The 26,323-nt window shown below is 40.8% G+C and overlaps 3 protein-coding genes across 4 annotated transcripts; all 3 read right to left on the bottom strand.

Moving 5' to 3' along the window:
- Positions 1-1,602: 1,602 nt before the first annotated feature.
- On the bottom strand, positions 1,603-8,101 carry tektl1 (tektin like 1). 2 transcript variants are annotated; one of them, XM_067511838.1, is made up of 8 exons: positions 7,655-8,101; positions 6,957-7,241; positions 6,012-6,116; positions 5,470-5,620; positions 4,291-4,457; positions 4,093-4,188; positions 3,889-4,002; positions 1,603-2,637 (listed from the first exon to the last, which is right to left on the bottom strand). In XM_067511838.1, exons 1-8 carry the CDS (start codon positions 7,946-7,948, stop codon positions 2,368-2,370), a joined length of 1,482 nt encoding a protein of 493 aa, XP_067367939.1. In that variant the 5' UTR covers positions 7,949-8,101; the 3' UTR covers positions 1,603-2,367. The 2 variants fall into 2 exon arrangements, with proteins under 2 accessions (XP_067367939.1, XP_067367940.1); XM_067511839.1 differs by lacking the exon at positions 6,012-6,116.
- Positions 8,102-8,626: 525 nt separating this feature from the next.
- si:ch73-95l15.5 (uncharacterized) lies at positions 8,627-19,212 on the bottom strand. Its single transcript, XM_067511182.1, has 11 exons — positions 18,820-19,212; positions 17,901-18,127; positions 16,819-17,816; positions 16,469-16,615; positions 14,195-14,272; positions 12,847-12,963; positions 11,977-12,126; positions 11,633-11,800; positions 10,758-10,883; positions 10,171-10,362; positions 8,627-9,442 (listed from the first exon to the last, which is right to left on the bottom strand). The coding sequence occupies exons 2-11, from the start codon at positions 18,070-18,072 to the stop codon at positions 9,338-9,340; spliced, it is 2,253 nt and encodes a 750-aa protein (XP_067367283.1). The 5' UTR covers positions 18,073-18,127; positions 18,820-19,212; the 3' UTR covers positions 8,627-9,337.
- Positions 19,213-20,118: 906 nt separating this feature from the next.
- On the bottom strand, positions 20,119-24,871 carry LOC137130701 (lysosomal thioesterase PPT2-like). The gene is made up of 8 exons (XM_067511183.1): positions 24,585-24,871; positions 23,877-24,030; positions 22,824-22,919; positions 22,573-22,680; positions 22,378-22,461; positions 22,197-22,281; positions 21,405-21,459; positions 20,119-21,255 (listed from the first exon to the last, which is right to left on the bottom strand). The coding sequence occupies exons 1-8, from the start codon at positions 24,732-24,734 to the stop codon at positions 21,112-21,114; spliced, it is 876 nt and encodes a 291-aa protein (XP_067367284.1). The 5' UTR covers positions 24,735-24,871; the 3' UTR covers positions 20,119-21,111.
- Between the last annotated feature and the right edge of the window lie 1,452 nt (positions 24,872-26,323).

Raw genomic sequence — 26,323 nt, 5'->3', positions numbered from 1 at the left:
TCTCAGTTTTGATTCATTTGAATGTTGTTCAGTGCTTTGATGCGCACTCACGTTTTACTCCCCAGGGTGGACACTTCAGAGGAAAGCCGATGCAGTCCAGAGGTGAGATGGCAGACAACGCACAGGTGTCACAGAAGACGGAACCTATATGGACATACATTTTGGTTAAAACCCAAAATGGCCATTTGCCATTTAAAACCACAAAGCATGAATCCAATACGTGAAAAGGACCACTATCTGTTTTGTAATCCAAGAGTTTAGAAAAAATAATCAGTATTTTTGGTAGTTGCTGTTGCAAGCTGATTATTTTAACAGTGAATAAAGCTACAATTAGAGTAAAGGTGAAATACACAGGTGACTAATGTGCAACTACTATAATTAATTATTTAAATCATATTTTGAGTGAAAATGCCAAGGGCGGCTGTTGCTCAGTTATATGTCGAAGTATCTCCAACAGCCCGTTCCCCTCCCCAGCTGTGCAGTGCCAGTCAAAGCCCAGTAGAAATTGGGGAGGGTTGCATCAGGAAGGGCATCCGGCGTAAAAACTGTGCCAAATCAACATGCAGACAATGATCCACCGTGGCGACCCTGAACTCACGGGATAAGCCTAAAAAAAAAAAAAAGTGAAAATGCCAAAAATCTCTCAGTTAATAGTACAGTGAATATTTTTGGATTGTTCTCTGCTGGATATTTTAAGGCATTGTGAAAGGAAACTGATGGAAAATTTTCACTGTTTTCACTATGAGTTTTATAAACCACACAATTAATAAGTTAGGAAAGAATTTCCAGATTAACCAGGGATAAAATAATGGTTAGTCGTATCCATTCAACATAAGCAGCTATTGCAACAGCAAAAATATTTAGCTGGAAATGATGTTTAATACATTCCTACACACAAGCAACCACATAAACACACGCACACACTTTTTATCATTCTTTATTCACTTACCCACAGCTGGAAGTAAACAAAGCAGAAGCAGAGGACAAATCGCGTTCAACATTACTGACTGTTTATCTCACAGGAAGAAAAATATTCTTAGAGCTCCATTCTCAACATTATTCTTGTTATTTTCTAGAACAAAGCAGCTGTCCTCAACTCGAACACATGGAACATGGTGAAAGCTCCATCTTTTATGGGTGAAAGTCTGTTTCCAATCAGCGGTTTCCAGGCTTTCTTGGCTTCCTCTGCTCGCTCAGCTGCAGCAATCTGGAGATAAATCTCTCCTGGTTTCACTTGATATTTTCTTAATCAACTCCAAGAATGTCCAAATCCCAATGAGCTGTTGGTTTTACAAAGGGTATTCACAGGGGGTTTGGTTCACAAATGTGTCCATTTGCCAGTTTGTATATTAAAATAAACCCTAACACATAAGGCTAATAAGTAACTTCATAGCTTTCAGGACAGAATCAGATGGGCCAGTGAGATAATCATATTAGATACCTGGTAAATATATTTTGAGTTCTTTGGTTTTTTTAGCTTGTATTTTTCCAGCATACAAAAGTTCCCTGTTCTTATCATGCTCATGTTTAATTGAAGTAAAGAGGAGAAATTCAGACCACAGTGAAGTGGTCATGGCAAATAAAACCAGGTCTTTCTTTTAACACTTAAATAATATAGGTTTTATTGGTCACATGTAAATACAGGTTGATACAAAAACAATTGCATATTTTCCATTATGTCTAAATTTTCTGGAGTCATGTTTACATACATTCGTATATTTTGACTTCTGCTCTCCCTTCTATCAAAAAGTGGCCATGTTAACCTTTGTTTTTATGTGAGCATACACTATGTGGCCAAAAGTATGTGGACACCACAGCATTACATTCATTCATGGTTCATTCTGAAACTGACATTATCTGTTCTTCCGACAACCTCCACCACAAGGATTTGCTTCCATTTAACCACGCTATGCTTGTTTTTAAATACATGTCTTATGCTAAACCTGCCTCAGTACATCAAATTCATTCTCAAATATACTGTAATCTATTGTTCATTGGACCAGAACCCGAGACAGGCTAAATCAAGATACCCTGTAAGTAAATGCTGAACTTGAGAACACTGCCTTTCAGTACTCTGCACTATATGTTCCACTATTATAAATGAAATTAGCTTCAAAGAACATTATAACTTTAAGTTTCATCACATTGATGAATTTAAATATTTAAAGTTTAACATTATAGAGCTTAGAAAGCTTTGTTTCTTCTTCTGTTATGAGTAAGATTGGGGGAAAAAAGACAACAACATGAAAAGCAGCCAAATAAATAAAGTAGATGAGAATAGGTTAGGAGGTTTGTGCATATGTTTCGGCTATATAGTGCATTCCATTGTTCTTCAACCAGTACTTTTTGCATGTTTTTATTTTTTCTCTAATTCTCATCACACACTAAATTAACAACATGGCCTCTCCTCTTGCTGCAGATCAACTCAGCACAGGGGCTTCTGCATGCCCCCTGCTGGAGCACAGAGGGCATGGCTCGCTTGTCAACCTGCTGGCGCCTCATGTGAACGATTCCTGCATCCACCTGAGCTGCTGCTCTCTTGCCGTGCAGGTCATCCAGCAGCACCAGGCAGGTGCGCTGCAGCCGTGCAAGCTCACTCTCAGAGGACATTAGGCATCGCTTCAGAGATGCACTACCCTGAGAGACAAACAGGAAATTAAATTAGTGTGGTATGTTTTTTCAGCAGGCACTCAGCACGTAGCAACATGGGAGGATAGTGTTAAACCACCGAAAGCCTCTTTTAACATATGGTGTGATTATCTGCAAGCATAACTGTCTATATATATATAGACATATATGAAGAGAGACACATGTTCCACCTACTATCTTACATGTAAGACAACCTTTCATATAAGATGCTTTAAAATGAAAGAATAGTGGAAGGATGAACCTCTATTAATCTATTGCCTGTTTGTTAGATGTCATGGTCCATATTCAGGTTTTTTAATTCTCCTCTGCTTTTTGCGCCTCTGCCATCCTTAACGGCAATTAGGTTTTAAGGCAAAATCAAAAGACGACTCACAATTCTGGTTTGGTTTAGATTAGTTGGGCAGATAGTGAGCAGTTGTGCAAGCTAACATTATTACTTAAAGGGTTTTTGATGATCCTATTTTCAGCTGCGCTTTAAAGAATTTCTAATAATGCATACTTTATTTGTCATAAGCTGCAAGTAATGGTTCGATTATGCATAATTATTTGTTAAAACTTAGAGATAAGCAATAAACCATCTGTCCTGTTTTTAAGCTGCAGGTTTGTAAAAGTAAAGTGGGTTGCAGTAACATGTTTCTAGCTGTGACAAATATCACCAACCTCTCAGCTCTACGAAGTCTTTTAGTGTCTCGCCACGTTGTTGTGGCACCTGTGTCATTTTACCATCACTGCCCTCATTAGTCTCACTTTTAGGCGCATTTTACAGTGAAAAGGTTCTAAAGTTGGTTACAGACTAAGCACCAAACTGGTGAAAAGTGAAACATCAGGAGGTGGTACAGACTAAAAATCAGAGTTAAAAAAGAAGGTCACAATGCACAATTACAATGCCAGTGTTGCTCTGTACGTTCAAATAGTCAAATAGAAAACAACCGTTGACTTTTTGTATTTACAGCTTCTTGCAGGAAACCCACAAAACCACAAAGCAAAAAATGGCCGAAATATTGAAAGGTCCTTATCTCTGTCTTTTATAGGAGCTAAATAGAAAAAGACAAAGCCGCGTGTACCACCGAACAATACTGGTGTACCACCTAAATGGCATGTGCATTGATTTAACACTGATCATTAAAGCATTAGGAATTAATTTAATAAATAAAAACCCCCAAACGCCTTGATAAAGCATAAGGAAAACTGTGGTAGCCGAATTGCTGTGAAAGTATTTGACTACTTGGAAACAGGCACCTGTACGAGATGAGTGGCCTCAGGTAACTTTGTCCCCGGGTGTCTCTGGTAAACCTGCACCAGAGGCCTGTCAATTTTCTCTCTGGACAGAATGTCACCACTGTATTCTGGGCCCTGTACACAGAATAAATAAGAGATCATCACCTTATGCACGCTGGCATTGAATGTCTAAATTCACAGGTCTTATTCCACATTCACGCTAACCTGTGCTCTGCCATAACTGTGACGAATACAGTTAAGTTCCCTCTGCTTGCGAAACATGGCCTGCCTGGTGGCTGCAGACATCAAAGTCAGGTTTTGCTATAAAAGAGAGGAAGCAGTTGAACCTTTCATACCTACATCAAAACAGATGCCAAATCGCTGCTTTACTGCATGTAAAGATGTTTGACACATTGTGTCTACCTGCAGATCGACTGTCTCTGCTATTTTCTTCACTAGGCCATCATTGACGGCACGGTGAGCAGCTTTCTGCCTGCCAATGCCGCTGGTGAGCATCTGCCTGATGGTTTCCCTCAGTTGCTGAGACTGGGTGACGGCCAAAGAAGACGACTCGAGAGCCTGTTTACACTCTGCAAGAGGACAAATTGATTATGTTCATCAAGAGGAAACAAGAATTGGGAGTTTTTAACAAACAGTCCCTCACTTTTCTGTCTGTGACGTGATCTCACATCACCTCCACACAAACAAGTGCGATGTCAAGGATTTTAGCACCGGACGTCACTGTTTTTGACTTCACCATGGACCATGGACCACAGGGTCAGTGGTTCAATCCCTGCTCCCGGCTACAAGTCGAAGTCTCCTTGGGACATGACACTGAACCCCAAGTTGCTCCCGGTGGGTCAGGTGAGCCCCTTGCATGGCAGCCACCGCCATCGGTGTGTGAGTGTGTGTGTGTGTGAATGGATGAATGGGAAGCAACATTGTAAAGCGCTTTGGATAAAAGCGCTATATAAGCGACTATTTACCATTGATTCAGGAAGATTTGTTAAGTCATGGAAATAAATGTGTGTGGATGGTTTAAGTTATAAGAGATGTTTGTTTTTACCAAAGGTTGTGTTTCTTTTCAAGTGCCATTATTTGTCTGTGTCTTAATTTGTCTTTTTTTGATAATTTGTGACCAAATAACTGCAAAAGTCTTGATAATCACTAGTGCTGCTGTTAATGCTGTTTGGTTAATGCTAATGCACTTTACCTAGATGGTGAGTATTGTAACTATTGGACCTACTAAACATCAGGTTTGGGTCATTTTGCCCTGTTGGCATTTGCATTTAGCTCAAACTGCCACTGTGCATAGTACTGCTAATATTAATATTTTCCATAACATATATTTTCTACATTCTATCCAGTGGTCCCATTTTCAATTTTAATAGTTCTGTTTTAATAGTGTTTTTTTGTGCTCCAGTGTTTATGCCAAACCAAAATTTTGACCTACAAAAACACAACTGACCTTTACATAGATACATTTCTAGTGTGAAGTCTGCATGGCTGTTGTATTTATGACACCCAAACATTTTCATTTCTATGTGAACTTATGCTTTAGTGGGTTCTGCAGTTTCTTTATTAGCGCTGCTTTTCCCGCACCTGGTGTGAAGGGGCTAACAGGGTCTGCTTTGGTGAAGGCCTGAGCGGCGCTGCCATGTCCTCCGGCAGAGCCGCTGTGAGGCAGCAGATCCAGGACACAAGCCCTCTCACTGGCACAGTCCAGTAGCTGTCGACTGCTCTCACCCAGGGCCTGGAATAGAAAAGGGGGTTAACAGGATGTCTGTGCACTGATGTGGATTAGACAATACGTTTGGCCAGTACGCTATGTGATTTTTCTTTGTGATCTGTTCAAAGTTGGATTCTAAAACGATTGTTCTGTTCAGGAATAATTGTTTCTGTCTTGGCTTTTCGTGAAGAAAATAGACATTATGTACTTTTATGAAACTTTTAACTTGTTGCATGGAATCTGTAGTCTTTACGGACGAATGCCATGCCATCCCCCCTCCCCGAAAAAAAAAAAAAACACACTGCCAGTAAGTCACCATTAGAGGCATTTTGGACAGTAATAGAAAGAAAGAAAGCAGACTTTGAAGGAAAACCAGTCAACCTGCGGATACAGTGACAGTAACAATGTAAATCACCTGCAGCTGCATCACTGTGTTTCTCAGTGCTCCTTCCAGCTCCTGTTTCAACTCAGCCAGCTCTCTTCTCTCATACAATAGCAGGTAATCAGCACCATCTTTCTCCTGCAATGGAGCAGACCTGTTGGACTGTCTGTCCGAGATTATGTGTATTTTAAATGTCAACAGATCTTAAACACGATATTGCGGCCTCATCTCCTATAGTCTCATACTTTTGTGTCTGATTGCCCTCGCTTATTGCCTTGGCGTCAACTTTTTAAATATGTGCGGAAGGTACTAGATAAATAAAGTTTTGACTGATTAAGAATGAATTGATTATATTTACAATTATATTCAATGTTTTCAAAGCCGCATACGCTTATTCCTCTGTGCACAGAGATTCGCTGTTGTCTGAAAAGTATTAAAACACATCTTTGTGCCACAGCTGAGAGAATATTGCTGGTGTTATCCTTAGTGATGCATTTCCTTCGGTTTGTTTGAAAGGATAACTCAAAAATGTGTCAGGTGTGTGAGTTTAGGCAACAATTGCTGAATTTTCTAATTGCTGGTCAGAACAAAACCCAACAGCAGTCCTTAATTTTTCTACTGGGGTCAACTAGAACCAGACTATTGACCATTTCTTCCAGGAAACTCTTATCAAACTAGCCGAAAGATGCACACAACAACGCCAGAGAGATGCAAAGATGCCACAAAGAGGCAAAATGACAACAAGGAGATGCGACTATGTCTTTTGTTTCGGTTGTTTCCCATCGTTTTGTGCCTCTTTCAGTTCTTGGTAATTTGTCAGTGAGTGAACCTGGTCCTGACATCAGCAGGCTGGCTCACGTTAACTTTTGCTAACTGAATACCCACCTACTTTGCACCACAGTGATCACACTACTGTCTCTTTATCATATGTGTTTGCTGCTGGGTTAAAACTAATAACAGCCAAGATGTGTAATTTACAGTCTCAGCAGTGGATGGCCTCCTGGTCCTCTCCACTGAACTCCTCCTGTTGACGGTCAGATCAGACCTGAGGCTCTGCAGCATCTTCTCCAAGTAGCCCCTCTCCTTCTCCAGCTTAATACCCTCCTGGGTCACCTTGCCGGCCTCTCTGCGCAGCTGGCCCTCCACCTCTCGTACCCTCCTCATGTACTCGGTCGCCACAGCAATGCTGGTCCCGGCACACTGCTCACGAAAGCTGCTAGGTGGAAATGGGGCAACGAGCGTCCTCTGAGAGCCACTGAGGAGCTTCAAAGAAAAGCTGAATTACATGTTTCAAATATCAATAAACCCATTTTGAGTTATTCTAAGTTATACAATTTCACTCTCCAGCATCAGCGTATTTCAGCGAAACAATTTCAACTAAAGTCTGGGGTAAATAAATGCGTAACTTATATTTGATTTAAAAATGTGTGGCCTAAACTTAATTTCTTACAGTCCGAGATCTTAACTTTCTCCTCTTCACGACCCCGTTCAGGGACCCTGGCCACATATTGGGAGCTACTGGGAGCAACATTAACTCATCTCAACTTTCTGTAAAATTAGATACTTTGGGCATTTTTTTTAAATCAATACAATGTTGCCTTGGGGCTGTCAATCGTTTTAACCCTCACTAATTCAAAGTCAGTCGTGGTCTGTGCTTAAGCCTGCATTTCTCTCACCATCCCTCCTGCCGTCTGGGGCCTCAACATCTTATTCTTGCTGTTGCAGTCACGACTGCCTCCGCATTCCTCTTGTGGGATCTTATCTTCGGTTGCTTCCGCGTTGCCATCTGTGCGCTTCAGGGGGAAACGGGCCATGGCGCTGCAGGCGCGGGGTCGGCTGCAAGTCCCGGACCGCCCGGCCCAAGTCTGGCTCACCAGGCGCTCCGCTCGCCGAATAGAGCGGACCGTCCTATCATGCCAAGACTGTGGGCCGATGGTCACGGAGGCGAGGGGAACCGAATGGACCTGCATTCCTTGTTACGCAGAGTTTCCTCCTAAAAAGGTTTACTATCACCTGTTAATTCTCTGAATATAGCAAATATCTTTAGGTTAAGTTATAACATTTGCCCACTATGAAGCATCCAGCGTGAAAACTTGGTATGATGTGTTGCTATCAGCTCCATAGCAACAGTTCCCTAAGTAATCAAAAACTCAGAACTGCTGATTTGACCACGAGAAGACAGGGGGCACTCTCGCCTTCATTCAACTGTGTCTTTACATTAATGAGACACATTACTAGTTGGTTCAGCGTACAAACTATGGTTTGTTGATTGAAAAAAGTCGTGAAGAGATTAAAAGTCACCTTTCTAAATCAGGACCAACACACACACACATTTTCTGTTGTTTTGCACTTATCTGTAAATGTTTGGACTGTGTTTGTGTCATTCTGTATTGTATAGGTCCATTTAGTAATTTATCACTTTTCACAAGTCTGTTTTTTTTAAACGCAAATTATGAGTACTGCAGACTGCTGCCCTCTGTTGTGCAAAATGAGTTCTGATAAACAAATGGGAATCATCAAAAAACGTGATCATAACATGAACTTATAAGCTTGTTTTTGTTAAGCTAAACACACTGTTAAGAATGCATTTTCTTATTTTATCACAGAGGAAGCGCCATTATTAATCAAACAGCATTTGCAGACACAAGTTATCTTGATCAGAGTATTTAATTCTCTTGAGGTAAAACAAAGAAAATACGCCGCCGACTGACAGTATAAGCTATGTGAGAAGAAAACAAGTTTAAAATGAGCCCTAAAATGGTTACATCCATTGTTTTGGTCCCGTGTACCCGATTCAGTGCCTAAATATGCACTGTAAACAAAAAAAAATGGCAGATCTGTACCAGGAAATTAACAAGACAAACACAAAACCAATGCAAAGAGCTTCAAAGAACATAAGGAAGACAAATCCAGATTTAAAACAATATCCTACCCACTCCTGTCCTGACGAACATAACCAGTGTCACTCAGATCCACAATCAAAATATTCAGAAATGTTTGTATCAGCAAAAACAATCCACTACATCATCCCATTACATTCATAAATTAAGAAAATACAGTCATCTGGTGATTTTTACACATCCAACTATAGAAACAGACTGTTGTCTGAAATTACTGATTTACTCCAGAGAGTCAAGTACTGTTTGTGGAAAATGTAACTTTCCTTCAGCCCGTGTAGACTTACAAAAGCAAACCTCAAAAAAAAAAAAAAAAAAAAGAAACATCTATATAAATAGCCGTATTGTACACCACAATAAATATGTTAAAGAGCCAAAAACTGGTGCAGAAAGTGCAAAGTTTTCCCTCCGACTCTGTAGTTAAGTTTCTCATCAGCAGTGTGTGAGCCCAGCTATCCTGTATCACAGTGTGTGTTTGAAGGCTGTGACGGGTTCGCGCTTGTTCACCAGGTTCTGCTGCAGCTCTCTGAACAGATGGTCCCGCTCCTCAGCATCCAACAGGATTTGCTATGTAAAAAAAATAAATAAATAAACCATTGAGTCAGTCACATTATCGCACATCCCTAAAAACAGATGAGGTTGCACAGTGCACAAAGGGCCGTCATTGATACAAGATGTGAAATAATATGTATTCATAAATCCCTGGCTTCGACTTGTGTTTTTTCACTGTGTGCCTAGAGTGAACAGTCACTCAATGGGTTGTCTCGAAAAACATCCTGCTGCTTTTTCGATCAGTAATAACGCACCAAACCAAACCTTAACGTCAACATTTGTACAGATAGCTTCCTTAACTGTGACGTCCTTTTTCATTCACTCATTAACTAACTCAAATGTCACACAACCGAAGCAATCAAAGAACATGGTGGCTCTGTTAGTACACACACACACACACACACACACACACACACACACACACACACACACACACACACACACACACACACACACACACACACACACACACACACACACACACACACACACACACACACACACACACACACACACACACACACACACACACACACACACACACACACACACACACACACACACACACACACACACACACACACACACACACACACACACACACACACACACACACACACACACACACACACACACACACACACACACACACACACACACACACACACCTCCTTTTTGATCCAGCGTGAGCCTTTTGTCAAAAAGTGGATTGAGGCAATAATTAACTCATGTCTGCACTTTACCTCTATGAGCTTGTCTCTCTTTTCCAGGCGGTCTCTCAGTTTCCTCTCCTCTCGGTCTCTGTCCTCTCTGATATTCTGCCAAGCTCTATCAGCCTCCTTCTTCTCCTTCTGTTTCTCCCTCAGCTCCTGCCGAGTGTCTGTGAGTTGGGCCATCAGAGAAGACGCTGTCTGACTGTGACTCTCCTGTTGATTCTGGTGAAAAGCAAAGAAACTCGTCAGACGAGAAAGGATGAGATTTGCTGTCCCTGCGTTGTCTGTGTGTTGCAGCTGGAGCTGGAGGCTGTAAGGGCCTATATTTTTGTCCTGCTAGGTCTCAGCTGATGAATATGAATATTTTGTATTATAATTTTTGATTAAAATGCACCAAACACGACTTTCAGCTTTACTCCATACAGCCCTAATGCTGCCCTGAATTCTGTAGTCTGAGAATTTTTTACATTTCTTAAAGTCTTATTTCGCATCATATCTTCAGTTTTCAATGTCAAATTGTAAACTGTCATACATAAAGTGTGTTGGAAAATCGGGAAATACATAACAAGTGAAAGTCAGTCAAAATTTAGATTCGTCTCAGCATGCTAACAAATCACCTGCACCATGTCCTGGTATTCCTGCAGGGCTGTGGTGAGTTTGGTGACCTCTTGGCACAAGGTGGCGCTGATTCCTTCCCTGTCCTTCAACAAATCCGCCACCTCAGCCCTTCCCCCCGCCAGACCCTGAGCAGCCACAGAGTCAGAGAGTCGGAAAGAAAATGACATGTTGTGAGTAAAAGTTTCCCTGCAGCCAGTGAAGTCAGTATTTACTGACAAACCTCATAAAAAAAAATAAAAAAACAGGATGACAAACGACAGACTCATGAAACTGAAAGAAAACAAGATGTCTGACTTACTTCTTAAGGTGTAAGATGTGAAATGAAAACCAATGGTCACTTTATACCCCAGTCTCATTGCAGCTATTAGAAATTTCATTTGGTTATGTTATCTCAGTAGCTTGTGGCCGGTTTACAATTTCATTTACTACTGAGCCTTTACCTTATGCAGTTTTCATATTTTTTACCTTAGAGAGTCTTCCTCTCTTTTTCAGGATCACCATCATCACATTCACACAGTTACACACAGCGCAGCTGAGGTCAAGGGCCTTCAAATTACATACTTGCTTCTTTAGTCTTTGGGCTATTATTGTTTCAAACCTTCCAAGCAAACTTTTGCAGGGGAACCTCTACATTTTACTATATATATTTGCAATTAGGGGGGCACACAATGTTAATTAATGCGGTGAAATGTCCTAACCCTATGCACAATTGTGTTTAGTTTTCTTAAAAAAAAAATAGATGCTTACTCATGTATGATATAATATAATACACTTATGCAACTTATGAATATTTCTTTGAGCTGTGTACAGCTCAAACAAACCTCAATAATAAAATCAGGGCTTCTGTTCGTGGAACCAAAAAATAAATTAATACCTGCACATCTTTCTGACAGCTCGCCAGCTGCTGTTTGAGGCAGTCGATCAGCGCTTCCTTCTCCTGTATGACAGCGGCAAGAGCCCTGTCCCTCTGTCTCCACACCTCCTTCTCGTTCTCCGCCTCCTTCAACAAGTGCTCCTTGTCTCCAAGAGCTACTCGCAGGTCCTAGAGCAACCACAAAACACAGGTCTGTGTCGGGAAAAAGCTTCAAATGGGTGTGAAGCGGGACAAAGTGCAAATGTACATAGTGCCTGTATGTGGTAGGAATGTGGGTGTGCCACACTTCCATCCCTGTTTACCAATATATGTATGTGTGTGTGTGTGTGTGTGTATGTGCCTACATTGATAATATCCTGGTTGCACTGCAGCACAGTGTTGAGTGTGTCGAGGTCTCTCTCTCGGTCTCTGGCAGCCTTCCTCAGTGCTTCAATCTCTTTCTCCATCCCCTTCTCTTTCTCAGTTAATTCCAATCTCAAAGTCTCCATGGCAGCCTACAGACCACAGAACACGTTACAGCTTCTCCAACTGAAACATCAACCTTAAATACAGTTACGCAACCTGTGAGCAAATATTTATCCGCAATTAACTAATTACATGAAGTGGAAAAGCTAAGTTGAATATTCCTGGACATCATCATTATTAGATTGGATTAGAGCTGAAATAGCTTGTTGGTTAATGGATTTGTCAATTTTTCAAGACCTTTAAATACATTTTCTCTTTCTTTGAGATTTGGAGTATTGCAGAAAACACACTGTATTACGGGAGAATAAAAACTGGCGTGTTAAACTGCTTTATGACATTTTATAGCGCTACTCTTCATTTTATTTTTAAATGTATTACTGTGGGGCTCTGGATTATCTCTTGTCTCAGTCTCAGTGCTTATGAAAATGCCTTTGTGTGGGTTTTCACATGACACAACAAGAGCCAAGTTTCATGTGATTTCACGTCAGACACAATAGAGTTAACTCAAACACAGTAAGTACTTTTAGCCACACTCTTTCCAAAAAGCCAGAGGAAATCTCTGACATGCTACCTTTTCACATAAAAAGCCTTTAAGGACAGGAGGACCTAGTCCGATGACTATCAGCAGAGGTTCTGCATGTTTGTACTAATAGCTGCTACGCTTCATTGAATCCACAATGTTTCACCATTAGCAAAACAAGGAGTACATGCTGTATGTCAGGGTGAAAAAGCACAACCCACACTCTAACCTTGTTGTCAGAGAGAATTTCTTTCAGATTCTCAGACAGTTTCTCAGTCAGCTTGTCAGCCAGCTCTGTTCCTACTCCGTCCTCCACACAGAGTCTTCTAATCAGACCCATACACTCCTGAAAGAGAGGAAATATCTGGTCTGCTCAGTGCAATAGAGAAAACACACTCAGGTAAAAGTAATGTCAAAGAGAAAAACACTTTAGCTGCAGTTTGTTACATTTCATGTGTCCTTTAAATAGACAGGGGCCATAAATACCTAAGGCAAGCGTTGATTTTAACGCAAGGGCCAAGATTATTTGCATGCAAATTAGAATAACTGCGAAGCCCCAAATCCACAGCTTCATCAAACAAGGAGCCACTTTTTTTATTTATCTATTCGCCCTGAAACTCAAATCTGTTTGAAACCACAGTTCAGAAAGGGCAGAGTTACTGATATAAGGACAATTACTACTGTGCCATTAGAAATGTTTACGCTGATAACGCTGACAGCATATGGACAGCGTAAACCGCATTATCCCAGGTGCTTTTTTGCATATTTTCAATTAAAGGAACTTTTGGGGGATTAATTCGTGTCTTTTCCGAGTGTTAAGGGATTAAAATTGATTCCTGGCCATAGGAGTCACGTTGGTGTGGTACAAACTGAGAGCTGGTGCTGTGAAAAGCTAGATTCTGTTTAATCTTTTCACCTGTACCTCACAAATGAACTTGCCACACTGTGTTACCTTTGTACTGAACCAGGCTCGCTGTTACCCTTGCCGTGTTTATGCTAAGCTCATCCAGCAAGTTCCAAGGTAAATATTAGTGTGGTATTGATATTTTTTAAAGGCAGGTGAGGTTATCTGCAAGTTGAGTCCCGTTGCCATGATTCAACTTCCAGATATTGATCATCAAACAAAAACTAACTTCACAAATACAAGCTCCTGGTGCTGGACAATGTAAAAACCTGACTGCACATTATCCATCTCAGGTAAAGTAAAGGTGCATCAGGGACATTAGTATTATTATCTTCAGATAATAATATTTTCTTTGGTATCACATTGGTCCAGAGCGACTAACAATAAGCACAAACACCGTGTTAATTTCTTGTTGTCAATGATCAATTTAACACACAGATAAAAACATGGGCAGTCCCAGCCAAAGCTTCCGAAAACATACTTCGGTGTGACTCGTATAATGTGGCGAACAAACAAACTGAAAACAGTTTTGGCTCTGCCACTTTAAGGACGTACTGTGACTTTAAAGACAAACAACATTCCAGTGAGCTTTAACCCAGAGCCCGAGCCAGAGCAGAAGATCCCACTGTAGCGTGCATGACTGAGTCCTGTCTCCTCCCATCATCTCACCCACCTGGATCAGACGCTCCCGGCTGTGCAGGGAGCGACCGAGGCTGTGCAGCATTGAACTGCTGCTCTGCTCCTCTTCCAGCTGGAGGAGCAAAGGGGAAAAATGACATTGGTTTCTTTTAAAACTCTGAGCAGTACATCAATCTGTGGAGTTAGTGAAACTATTCTAGACTGTTAATAAACTGCAGATGCTAAGGGCTGGTTTTATGGCGTAACTAACAATTAACTATTGTTTTGATTAATATCCTAAACTACAAGGTGACCAAAGATATACATTGCAATGTTTCATTCATCAAACTGTCCAGCACCCATAAACATTACACACACTCATTAACCCGTAAAACCCGTTTTCAAACTTAGCATCAAATTGTTGAAAATATCCATAAACCAGTTGTACAAAACCTGCTGAGCAACAAACAGAGGACAAAATTAACTGATGAACACTGTGAAGCATTAAGCAGCTAAAATCTCATGTCTCCAAATCATACTCCAGATTAGAGTGTGTGATATGTAAAAACCAGCTAACAACCTTCCTTATTAACTGAAAAGTGATAAAATATCAATGTTGTGTGAAGAGCTTATTCAAAACAGAAAACAAAATCTGTTTTTGCAGGTTTTAACCTGCTGCTACTCCTACACATTTCACAATAAGTGTGAGTAGCAAGTAGCTTTGCACATCTGTGTGAGCACAGAACCCCGTTCTGACAGAGATCAGGTCATGTGAACTCTACAAAGAAGCTAAGAGGCCTGTTAATGATATCTGCTATCATAAGGCTGTTGAGCCCAGGGCAAACTCCACTGGTTGGGGAAGATTCCACAGAGTAGCAGTTTGCGCGCGTGTGTGTGTGTGTGTGTGTGTGTGTGTGTGTGTGTGCGCATCTTTATCTACATTTGAAAATAGGAACACACAGACACACCCTCCCACAAATGCAAAACACATTACAGCCACCATCAATTCCTTTATCATTATTATAGTGGTTATAGTGGTTTATGGAGGTGCTGTCCACTGCTGCACTGTATAATAAACCTGTTTTTCCTGTGCAAATAAAATAATAATTCAATAAATGAAGTCTAAGACAATCATTTATTGAGTCAGCTGAAACAATAAACTGAGAGGGGAAATGCCGGTGTGACATCTCATTTCATATTTATTCAATTTTTAGAGCATTGTTGAGCTTATACCTAGTTTCTTTGTTTAGTTGTATTACAAGTTCACATACTTTCATGTAAATAACATTACTGTGATTATATTCAGTTAATAAATTACTCAACTGACCACAGAAACTTTTTAAAAGGATTCAGTTTCTCAGGGCTGCAACTATCACTTATTTTCAATGTTGGTGCATCTGGTTAATCATTTTTTCTATAAACTGCCAGACAACATGAAAAATGCCTTAAATGTTATCACTTACAAACACAAACAATATTAATTTATATATTCATTTATTCAGCTTACTAAGGTGTGACAAAGCATGCAATTCTCATTTTTGAGAAGTCAGAAATATGGAAAATAACTTTTTAAAATTATTATTTGAAGTTATGTCAGATTGGTGCCAACGCCGACGTCATACTGCCACCACAACCTGACTCTGGATAAGCAGAAGATAACAAATGGATGGATGGAATATACTTGCTGGCCAAATAAAAATCAGCGCCGGGATTTTACTAAGCAAATAGGTAAGAGCCTTCTATTGGATAGTTACTGCAGTGATTAATATGTCTCGGCTGACAACTTATTCAACTCTAACTGATGCAATGAGCAACCGACTGCCTGAATATACTAAACGATCAGCTTTTTCCATCAAAGGATTTTTTTTCCTTCCCTGACGGCACAGGCATATTTCAACACGACAATGCCAGGAATCATCCGGCTCGAATCGCAAAAAGAGTGGTTGAGGGAGCATGAGACATGTCTCTCACACACAACCTAAAACCACTTCACCCCACTAAGAATCTTTGGGATGTTCTGGAGCAGACTTTACGCAGTGGTCTGCCTCTCCGATCATCAATACAACATCTTGGTGAAAAATGAAGGCAACTCTGGGCGGAAATCGATGTTGTGACACTGTATAAGCTCATCTAATTGATCCACGATGTACGTGTGCCGTAATCGAAGCTAAAGCTTAAATGTTTAAGTGTGTGACTGTTTTTTGTTGCTATGCTAAACTAAGGAGCTGTCAACAAAAGGTAACACCCTCTTCTCAAAACATCAAACTACTCCTTTGAGATAAAACTAGCTCCAGTTGAGTGTGTGGAAAAAACCAAACTGAACACTTACGGGAAACCAAGCTTCTGATCCGTTGACTTCGGTTGGTTTGATCCTCCCATGTTTCAGCTCAGCCTCCAGGGTCCTGATGCGAGACACGGCTTGGTCCAGGTGGCCTCGCAGGTGCCCGACAGCGTGATGAGCCCTGCCTTTAGTGCTCTAAAGTGACAAATGATTTGACATTAAACACTGCTAGCTGTGTTCTTTATTGAACCTATGTGACTCTTTTGGTTCTAATCTTGTTAGGCTACACTGGCCTCAGTTGCTCCCGGACAACTTTTTGCAGCACACTGTGTCAATATTTACAGCCATGAGCACGCACACACCATCTGACATCCGCTGACAGGAATGAAATCACTCACCTCTCGATGAAGAGGCATGAATTCGTCCCTCAACTCCATTAGGACATCCCCATCCTCTCCATCCAGTTCTCCATTCTCCACTTCCACAAAGCTCAGCACCCTGTTCACTGTGGGTAATGCTGTCTGTTCAGTTTTCCCTGAGGACCTCCCGTCCTTCCTGCCCAAGACTGGGATCCTACTCCCAGATGGGGAACTGACCGGCTTGCCTTCAATACTTTTCAGCTCTTTCAGCATAAAGTTGACCGACTGGTCACCTGGTGAATCAAAAGGGTCGTTGCCATCAAGAGAGTCCAGAGACTGAATAGACACAGTACGGGAAGATGTTCGTAATGAGAGACTAGAGCCTGCCAGTGAAGCTGGGCTGGAGCTGATGGACGGCACCTTCCCCCAGTGGACGGGCATGCTCTGGGATTTGTCCCGCGACAGTGGCAACGGGGAGAAGGGCAAGTGGCGAGGAACCCCACAAACTGACTCGTAATCCGAGTCGGACACCCGTAGGTAATCACAGCCTTCACATCCTTTGCCCCTTCTGCATCTTCTTCCCGTTCTTACAAAGTACGGACATGTGGCCCACTTCTCAGACCACCACTCATACTCTGAGAGCGCCATGTCCTCTTTAAGCAACTCCCTGTAGCCCTCCTTCTCTGCCTCGCCATCCTCCTCACTGGTGCTGCCCCTGGTCTGGAAGTCCGTCGGGAGCCTGCGGTGGTAATTTTGACGCACCCACTGCCTGATCTTGTCCCTCTCCTGTATCAGCTTCTGGAGCCTCTCACTCGAAAGCACCTTCACCCTGGCTATCACTGAGTCGAACTTGAACACCCGCTCGAGGACGCACACGCACTTGCCGCACACAAACTCAGCCTGTCCGCTGCCTCGCGGCACAGAATGCCCAAGGATGTGAGATAACACCGAGAGCACGTCCACGCCTTTGGACGGAGAGCTTAGGGACGACTGAGACTTGGAGAGAGACGCAGAAGAGCCTAGAGATAAAGTGCTGCCTGTGAAGAGGAAAACGTTTTTTTAGCTTCACACTCTTCAGCTGCACAGTCTGTGACAGATCTTTTCTTATGCTACAGACTCACCCCAGGGGCTGCTCTGTGTGGACCGGGACAGACTCCCTTCTCTCAGGGACTCCGTAGGGGTCCGAGGCTGACTGGTCTTCTTATTTTGGCCTCCAAACAACCACCGCCTTTGGTTTCCCTGGAGAGCTCCACCACATATTCGGCACAAGTCCCTTTTACCTCTGAGGGACATTATGGACAGAGACCTGATCCTGTCGCCCTTGTTGCCTGATAGATGGTGGAAATCTCTGTGAATTAAAGCAGAAAACACACATTTAGTTATTTGTAGTCAGTGCTGCACAAGAAACACTGTTCCAGAGTAAAAACATTTTAGGAAGCAGAATTTTAGAGGCTGATTCATAAAGTGCCTCTGGGTGTTCTGGCTTGTATTTGATGGGTTTTCTTCTCCCCTGCCTCAGAGTTTTAGGCGGTTTATTGCAGCAGCTGCTGGGTGTTTACAGTGGCTTCCCACACGGACACGTCGACCTTCAGCCACGCAACAGTGAAATCAGTCTGACAGCAAATGAATGAAACTTTCTTTCCAACATTGATTCATTTTTATAAAGGAAAATATTATACATTGTATAAGTGTGTGTCTCTATGAATGTCCCTGCATAAAGCGATTAAAAAAACTCGGAAATCGTGATTTAAAAACACGATTGTCACCCTGCATGACCTGTACATTTAACGCGCTAACCTTTTTTTTCCCGGGAACCACAAACGCAACACGTTTCCAAATGTAAAACTCTTGATTATCATCCAGGAAACTACAGATATCAAACTATCATCTATCCGCTGCTATTTTAAGAGACTGAGGTGCAGCGATTCAATGTGAAAGTGACGTGAGCCTGTCACACGTTCGGCCCCGGTCCGTCTGATTTTAACACGGGCGTCTTTCAGGCTCTGCTGTCGTGGAAAACGTTTTCAGACGCTGACTTACGTTTGAAGGATTTACGCGCTGAACGTGGGGGAAAGTTCAAGTCCGTCAGGCCAGAAAGAAGTCTTCATTGTCGCGTGACGACCGAGGCGCACAGAAGCTACAAAACTTTGACTATGAGGTACAAATACCGTTTAGTACGGGGGGGAAAAAATCTCCACCGGGAACTGAACCGGAGTTGTTGTAAGGCACACAAGTAGAGGAAGAGAGGTGGGTGTCACCTTTCTGACGTCATCGGCCATACCTGTTCGGAGAGTGGGTGGAGGTTTTGCAAAACGCTGGCTGGAGAGGAATGGGCGCATTTTTGTACGTGGTTAATGTACAGGAGAGGAGCCTGAATGTCACCCTTCACTGCACAGAAAGTACTTCTTCGTAATAAACGCCCATTTATTGAGGAAAAAAAATCACCAACATGTTTTCTTCCTAGAATTCTAACGTTTCATGATTATGAGAATCCAAAAAACAGCATTCGGACTTAATTAAAGAAGCGGTGAAAGTAGCCTAATCGGAATATTTGAGCTACTCCAGTAACTTTGTCTTTATGTCGTTGTACTTAAAATGTGTTGTTTGTTTATCTTCGCCTATTATTATGGAACAGACAGAATTCGTACCGGTGTGGTTGCACAACATGATGCATCTTGAAACATTCTAGTCTGAAGATTTTAATTGTGTCTTTTTTTTACTGTCGTGGAAGAAGATGCAATAAATGTAAAAGTGCAATAAATGTGCACAATTATACTTTTTTAGAGGTACAGAAGCATTTTCAGCAAAATGTACTTAAAGAGTCCAATCACATACTCTTTCTGCAGTAAACTGCACTCTGTGACTGGTGGATGTGACTTTTTCAGATTGTTAGTACTGTTGTGTCAATGCTTCTGCAGTATTTTAGTGGTGTAAACTCAAGGTGGAGACATGTGGTTCCCAACCACACCAATTAAAATAAAATAGAAATAATGCAGTAAGGAGCCTAAGTAGTGTACTTTACAGTTCTTGAAAGTGCTTACTGTAGGTACTCTCAGAAACTGGTCCTGTTAATTGGTTAGTGTCGTGATTGTAATTAATGCTTACCTTTAAAATTGTGGGACACTTTTTAAAATGTTCATTGACTCATTAAAGGAGATCAATATGTTTAATTGATTAACTGTTGCTTTAACCAAATCACATGTAAAGGGCAAAGAGTCAACACGTATATTGATGGAAAAGTGAACATCATCTGACAAGCCGCATAAACTCGTTACTCTGAATAATAAAACAGGATACAACTAAGAAACGTTTATCAAAAAAAGGTAAAATAACACAAAGAATCGCTCATTTTTTTATTTAGAATAGTTTCAAATTATTTGCGTGTCTATGCTTTTTGGACAGTTGTGCTTTAACGTGGATCTCAAGTGCTGTTAAATCTTAAAACCACATTTCACAGTAATGGAGTTAACAACAAATTTCAAGCTCTACCACCACAAACCAGAAATCCCACATATCTTCAGCCTTCAAGAAAATAACATCATTTTTTAAGCAAAGCTGAAAATCATAAATTATGTAGTTGCCAGCAGAAGTACCAAAAAATATAATGACCAGCTTACATAAGAGACAAGCATATGCCTAAGAAGCAAGCAATTATGGCAGAAGTGCAACATGGCTTATCCCATGTTTACATTCAAACAGTAGACACCAACTTTTACATAAATTCACCCTTTACAAGACTGCAAAGTATCATAAACGTCCACTAGAGGACACCAAAAGATTTGTTTTTCTTCCTACAGCTGTCAGGGACGGCTCCTGATGCTGCCACTCATAAAATATTTCAAGGATGTTTCTAAGACTAGTCTAGACATTAAACTGCCTGTGGTGCATAAAAGCCCTTTTTGTATAGAAGAAAGAGAGAATAACCATATATATATACATATATATAATAAATGCAAAAGCTATTAACACAAATGAATTATCAAAAAAACCTTAAAGAATTCCCTGGAACCGAAAGATTTTTCTATGACATGTTTTTTTGCAGTTGGAGAGAATAACAGTCAGAATATTTAAAGAACTGGTTAATATAGATCATTCTTCATTTAGAAAGTTTATTATCTATCAAATAGGAAACCTAAAAAACTTAAATGGGAAATGTGTGGGTAGACCTATCGCAATAAAGGGAAGGACAGTTTTATAGAATTATGATATGCTGCAATAATATGATTTGTAGACTCTACAGACACACAGGAACAGCTCTGTAAGGCTGGTGATTAGGACTAAATGCTAACAGTGTCCTTAGTTTGGACAATCCTTTGACATTGTGAGTTGTCTTCATGTGAGCCACTTCTCGATGCAGTTCATGAACACGGTGTAGTTGGAGTGCCAGGTAACGTGCTTCACTCCAGACTGAACACACACTGACACCTTACCACGAGTGTCCAGTGTCTTCAGCCCAAATGTATCATTCTTGTAAAACTTTCAGAGGTAGAGAGAGAGAAGAGAGACCAGGTTTACCGAAGGCAGTGTGTACCCACAAAAACGAAAACAGCGATGTACAAGTAACTTGAGTTACCAGCGCTGTAGGGTTTGACAAAAGGTCCTTTATACATTAGTGTACAACTTACCTCCTGGTTCCTCATTTCTACAACGTTTTCATTGCAGTCAAAAAATCCAAACAAGCTGTGTAGAAAAGAGGAAACAATCAGTTCGGGTCAGCGGGTCTCAAAACCTTGCTGCTATTTTGACCAGGCGTTTACTCAACACACGGGTGGGGATTAAAACCAAGCCAACTTCCACTCTATAAACTCCTGTCATTGCCTTCCTTATTTTGTAGCTTTCAGCTTAAATTAAGTTAGTATCACACACACACACAATAGGCAGCAGTGATTAACTCTCAGTTTACCTCAAATTTAGCATTTTAGGTACTGCACTACGTTCGGATTGGTGGATTTTGTTCATCCAGCCCGAGTGGTAGAATGTCAGAAACAATATCTTCTTTGTAGACTGGTATAAATATACAAATGTGGGACAAAAGCATTTGCATATCCAACCCATGACTCAATGTGTACTGACATGGAAGCTGCAGTCATCTTTTTCTGCCTTCATCCCCACAAGACAATGTATTTACGCGTCAGCCATCATTAGCCAGTTGCAGAGGTTGTTTGAAAAGACCAGTCCTCTAGTCTTTCTTACATGATCCTTCATTTGTACATACAATTGTGTATTTGTGGTACCACATTTAGTTTATTCCTACATACTCCAAATGGTTTCAATTGTGCCAAGTGCAGCCATATTTACATAACCTTTGTTTACTATTTATAAAGTTTAGCATCACCCATTAAATCTCCCACCTCAACTGGGTCATTCAGAATAAGCTCTTTTTCACAAGTTTTAATATAAAACATAAAACTTGAGACCTGGACTGCCACGGCGTGATGACGCCATCATCTGGTCCTCCAATCAGCACAAGCTTCTTGAGGCGTAGAAAATTGTCCCTCCATGCTAAGGAAGTGAAATGGAGGAATACATGATTTTATTTTACTTTTTGCAAACATGCCCCGAAAAATAAAGGACAAAGTGCACCAGTCATTCCATTACATTCAATGTTGCTGTGAGTTCTGTCGCCATTAAGAATTGGCAGAAAGTTGTTGTTCTGCAGGTACAGGGGCCTTTGGTGAGGGTCTATGGAGAAAGCAAACTTGTGTTTAGTAACTTGTGCAAGTTTTATCATTTAAGGTAAGTTTAAGACATTTAAGATTTTTAAATCACTGACAGCCCCTCACTCGTATTTACCATTCCAGTAGTTGCAAATAGACACTTTTTGTCCGAGTGGTTTGTAGCAAATCTTAAACACTGTCTTTTTCATGTAGCCAGGAAATATTGACTTCAGGTAGTCTGTGTCTGTGCAGAGTAAGACAGTGAGAAAAACAGTATTTTGCAATTCAGGCTCTATTACATATCAATGCTGTTTGTTGATGTCCTCATCTTTCCCTTGAGGGTGATAAGTGTTATCTGTGAGTTAAACATCGAATGAAGATCCTGACCTCCAAACTGTCCAGCGATTGGAGATGACAGCGAGATGAAGGTGTTCACATTGTGGTTTGGAGTAGTGGAAAGAAGTGCTCTGCAAATTAGACCACCTTAAAATAAAGAGAGAGGCTCAAATGAGTGACAACATTATCGAATTCAGACAAACCACTGCAATAAATATGATCTGATGAAATGAATCCAGCTGTCATTAGACGAGAAGAGCCAGAGACCGTCCTGGAAAGGTCTTCAGTCTATCCAGCCTGTGTTGGTCTGTCGCAGGGTCAACACACAGGGACGTTCACCGACACACAACCATTCACACCTACAGGCAATTTAGAGTCACCAACTCATGCGTGTCTTTGTAGTGTGGCAGGTAACCATACAAACTCCACATCTCCTAGCTATGAGGCAGCAGCAGTACCCACTCCACCGCCGTGCTGCAGGAATCAACTTGAATACCTTCAAACTTGAAATGAACGCATTTAGTAGATGTGAAGATATTTCAGTGTGAGCCAAAGTGGTGTACTGACCAGCCCTCATTACCATCATTATACTGCCTGTCTGTGTCAATGTAATCAAACACATGTGTAAGTAAAACCTGTGCTGTTTATTGCTTTCTGTTGTGCATGCAAGAACTGTAAACTCTAAAACCCTTATCTCCGTATGTTAGAAATGTGGAAGTGGAAGTCGTAGACATATGGTTTCTAGTTTGTTTTAGCTTCAGCGTCAAATATTTATTTTTGTATCACTTCAGGCACAGTCGCTGCTTCTAAACTCTACACATTGTTGACTCTCATTTTATAGCTTCTCTTTAATCGTAACCCATCCTAAGGTGATAACACTCTCAAACAACAAAGAGCTTATTAGGGTCCAACTTTTCCCTATGCTTTAAAGTATCTTTGATGTTCCCAAGATTGCTAAATATATGTTTGTGGTTATATAGGATAAGTTCTTTTTTCAAAATCAAAATCATTTCAAATCAAAATTTTGATTTAATTAAATGATGCTAAAAAATGCAGCTATCGCCCATAGTGTGCATGATTTATGTGTGTGAGTGGCAGAAAAACCTTGTGAAAAGCATAAAAGATGGATGCCATCAGGAGCCCTTCTCATGATGGGACCAATGGCTTCTCTGAAGCCTTGGACCTGCTTCCACATTGGCTTCATACTGGCCAGGTTGTTGTACAAGTCGATCACCGTCACCTCAGTGCCTGGATGCACCTAGGGATAAATCCGAGGAGAGACGGTGTGACTGAAACACTGATTAAATCAACTAAATCAATCAGTAATGAATTAGTCTGAGGACTGATAGTGTTATTAGCCGGCTCGCTTAGATGTGCCATCTTCAAAAACGAGAGTGATCCTGCGAAGCGGGCAGTGGCAGGGGAACAGAAATCATCACTTTGAAACCCTTTGCAGATTTTCACTTCCCTTGAAATATCTCCGCCTTTAGTCGGGTTATTACACGAATTATTACTGCTTAATACAGAGTTAAGTATGAAGTTTGCCCCCCGACACACACAGTTCTAACAAAGGAACAAGTCTCACTGGTGAGTGAAACATGAATAAAGTCTCATAAATAAGAAAAGAAAAAAGGATAAAACAAAAAACAAAAAACAGACCTTACATTTACTCTGCCACCCTACCGTAATACTAAAATCTGCGTATAAGTTTATAACGCTAACAACTGCAAGTTTTGTTGTGAGACACGTAAGAAAATTGCATCCAAAATAAACACATACACACACGTTGCATTTGCGTGTGAGGTGTCCTACCTTGCATATGAAATTTCTCAACTTCTCAAATTGCTTCGGCCCATCGAAAATGCCATGCACGATGATGACCGGTCTGTACCCGGCAACGCAAACCCCAGCCAGCAGCAGGAACAGCAGAGGGGATCCTCGCATGATCAGTGGGTTCTTCATCTCAGTTGGTTCTCAGGGGAGACCTCTTGCTGAGCTCAGTGGACGATCGATAGGAGACCCTGGAGAGAGACTTTGCCCTTCGTGGAGGATTTGTTGTGCGCGCTGACTTCCTCAGCACTGCTGCTGTGGGGTGTCGTTTGTCACCTTTATTTCTTGAGTGCTAAGATCACATCCGTTTATGTAAAAGCAGAAAGAGCATGATGCTGCTTATCCGTATCACCACTCACAGCTTGTAACTTCATATCATATACATACTGAGTAACATATACACCAATATTTTCTTATAGATTAACAAGACTTTCATAAGTCTTGAGGAGAAGAAATTCACAGGAAATTCACTAGAAATGTACAGGTTGAGACAGCCCTCAGCATAATAAATATTCCTTTACCTTAACCCTGTGTATCAATAAAGTGATGTAAGCTTAAAACACTGCATCAGAAATTGCATCCCAGCCATATAGGCTAAAATAGACTGTTGTAAAATGAGTAAAATGTTTTGTATTGTATGTATGTATTGTATTTTATGTAATGTATTTTACTTTTATTAATTAGAAAAATGAATGCGTGACTGTAACATTGTACTAATACACAGAGGTAGGCCTATTTCTGGTTTTACCGAAGTAAAAGTACATGAGTAAATATTCCCCAGTATTCTATAATGTATATTTTTTAGCAATTAGCTTTTAAACTTTTTGCAATGCGACACTGATAATGATGACAATTTGATCACACTATTCAAACTTTATTTTATTAGGATTGCAGTTATTACGGATCCTTAATCCCTATAGGCACCATTTTAACCCAATTATTTACTTGTTTACCTATTTTTATGTTTTGTAAAAATAAATTGTATTCTTTTGTTAAATTTGCCAGTTTGCAGGAAATTTAAAACTGAAAGATCACTAATATGCCAATTATCACGATACTGTAGTGGTTAGTAATAGATAACATATATTCTAGTATTATTCCAGTATTACACAATATTAGTGAGGTATGCTGTATTGTAGGTATGCTATAATGTGTGCTATATCGTATTACTAAATATGGTGTTTATTCAGTGCAGGGGAGATGTGTGTGCATCAGTAATAACAGAAAGAGTTAGGATGATCTGGCATTTGTCCCAGGATTAAACAGTTCCCAGTAACTATCGGGTTTGTCAAGGAATACGAGGGAAACCTGATAAGGTGTTTGTCTAAAAAAGTGTTGATAAGGAGAGGAGTTGATAAGGAGAGAGTTGGAAGAGAGTTAGTGAAAGTATGGAGTAGTAGAAGTTGGAAGAACGTATAATAAAAGAATGTGTTGTGACATCAAATATCTTTTGCATAAGAATCTTGGTTTTTGGGGGGGAGGCACTTGGGTATCTGGCTCTCTGGCTTTGTTTTTTTGCCTGTCTGACTGTCTGATGCTTCTTTTGACTTAGTTGACTGAGTTTTTCATCCTTTCAGATACAAATGGAAACCTCTCTGTACCATTGTACAATAAGTCTATTTTGTTAACATATGGACCTGTTGATGTCTGAGCTTATCCACGACAATATATCATCCATACGTGGTTGTTTTTTGTTGTGTGTGTTGTTGCTGTTGTGCAAT

This window comes from Channa argus, chromosome 7 (genome assembly GCF_033026475.1).
Source record: "Channa argus isolate prfri chromosome 7, Channa argus male v1.0, whole genome shotgun sequence".
Classification (NCBI taxonomy): Eukaryota; Metazoa; Chordata; class Actinopteri; order Anabantiformes; family Channidae; genus Channa; species Channa argus.
Note: the sequence above shows the minus strand (reverse complement) of the source record. Positions and strands in the feature narration are given on the sequence as shown.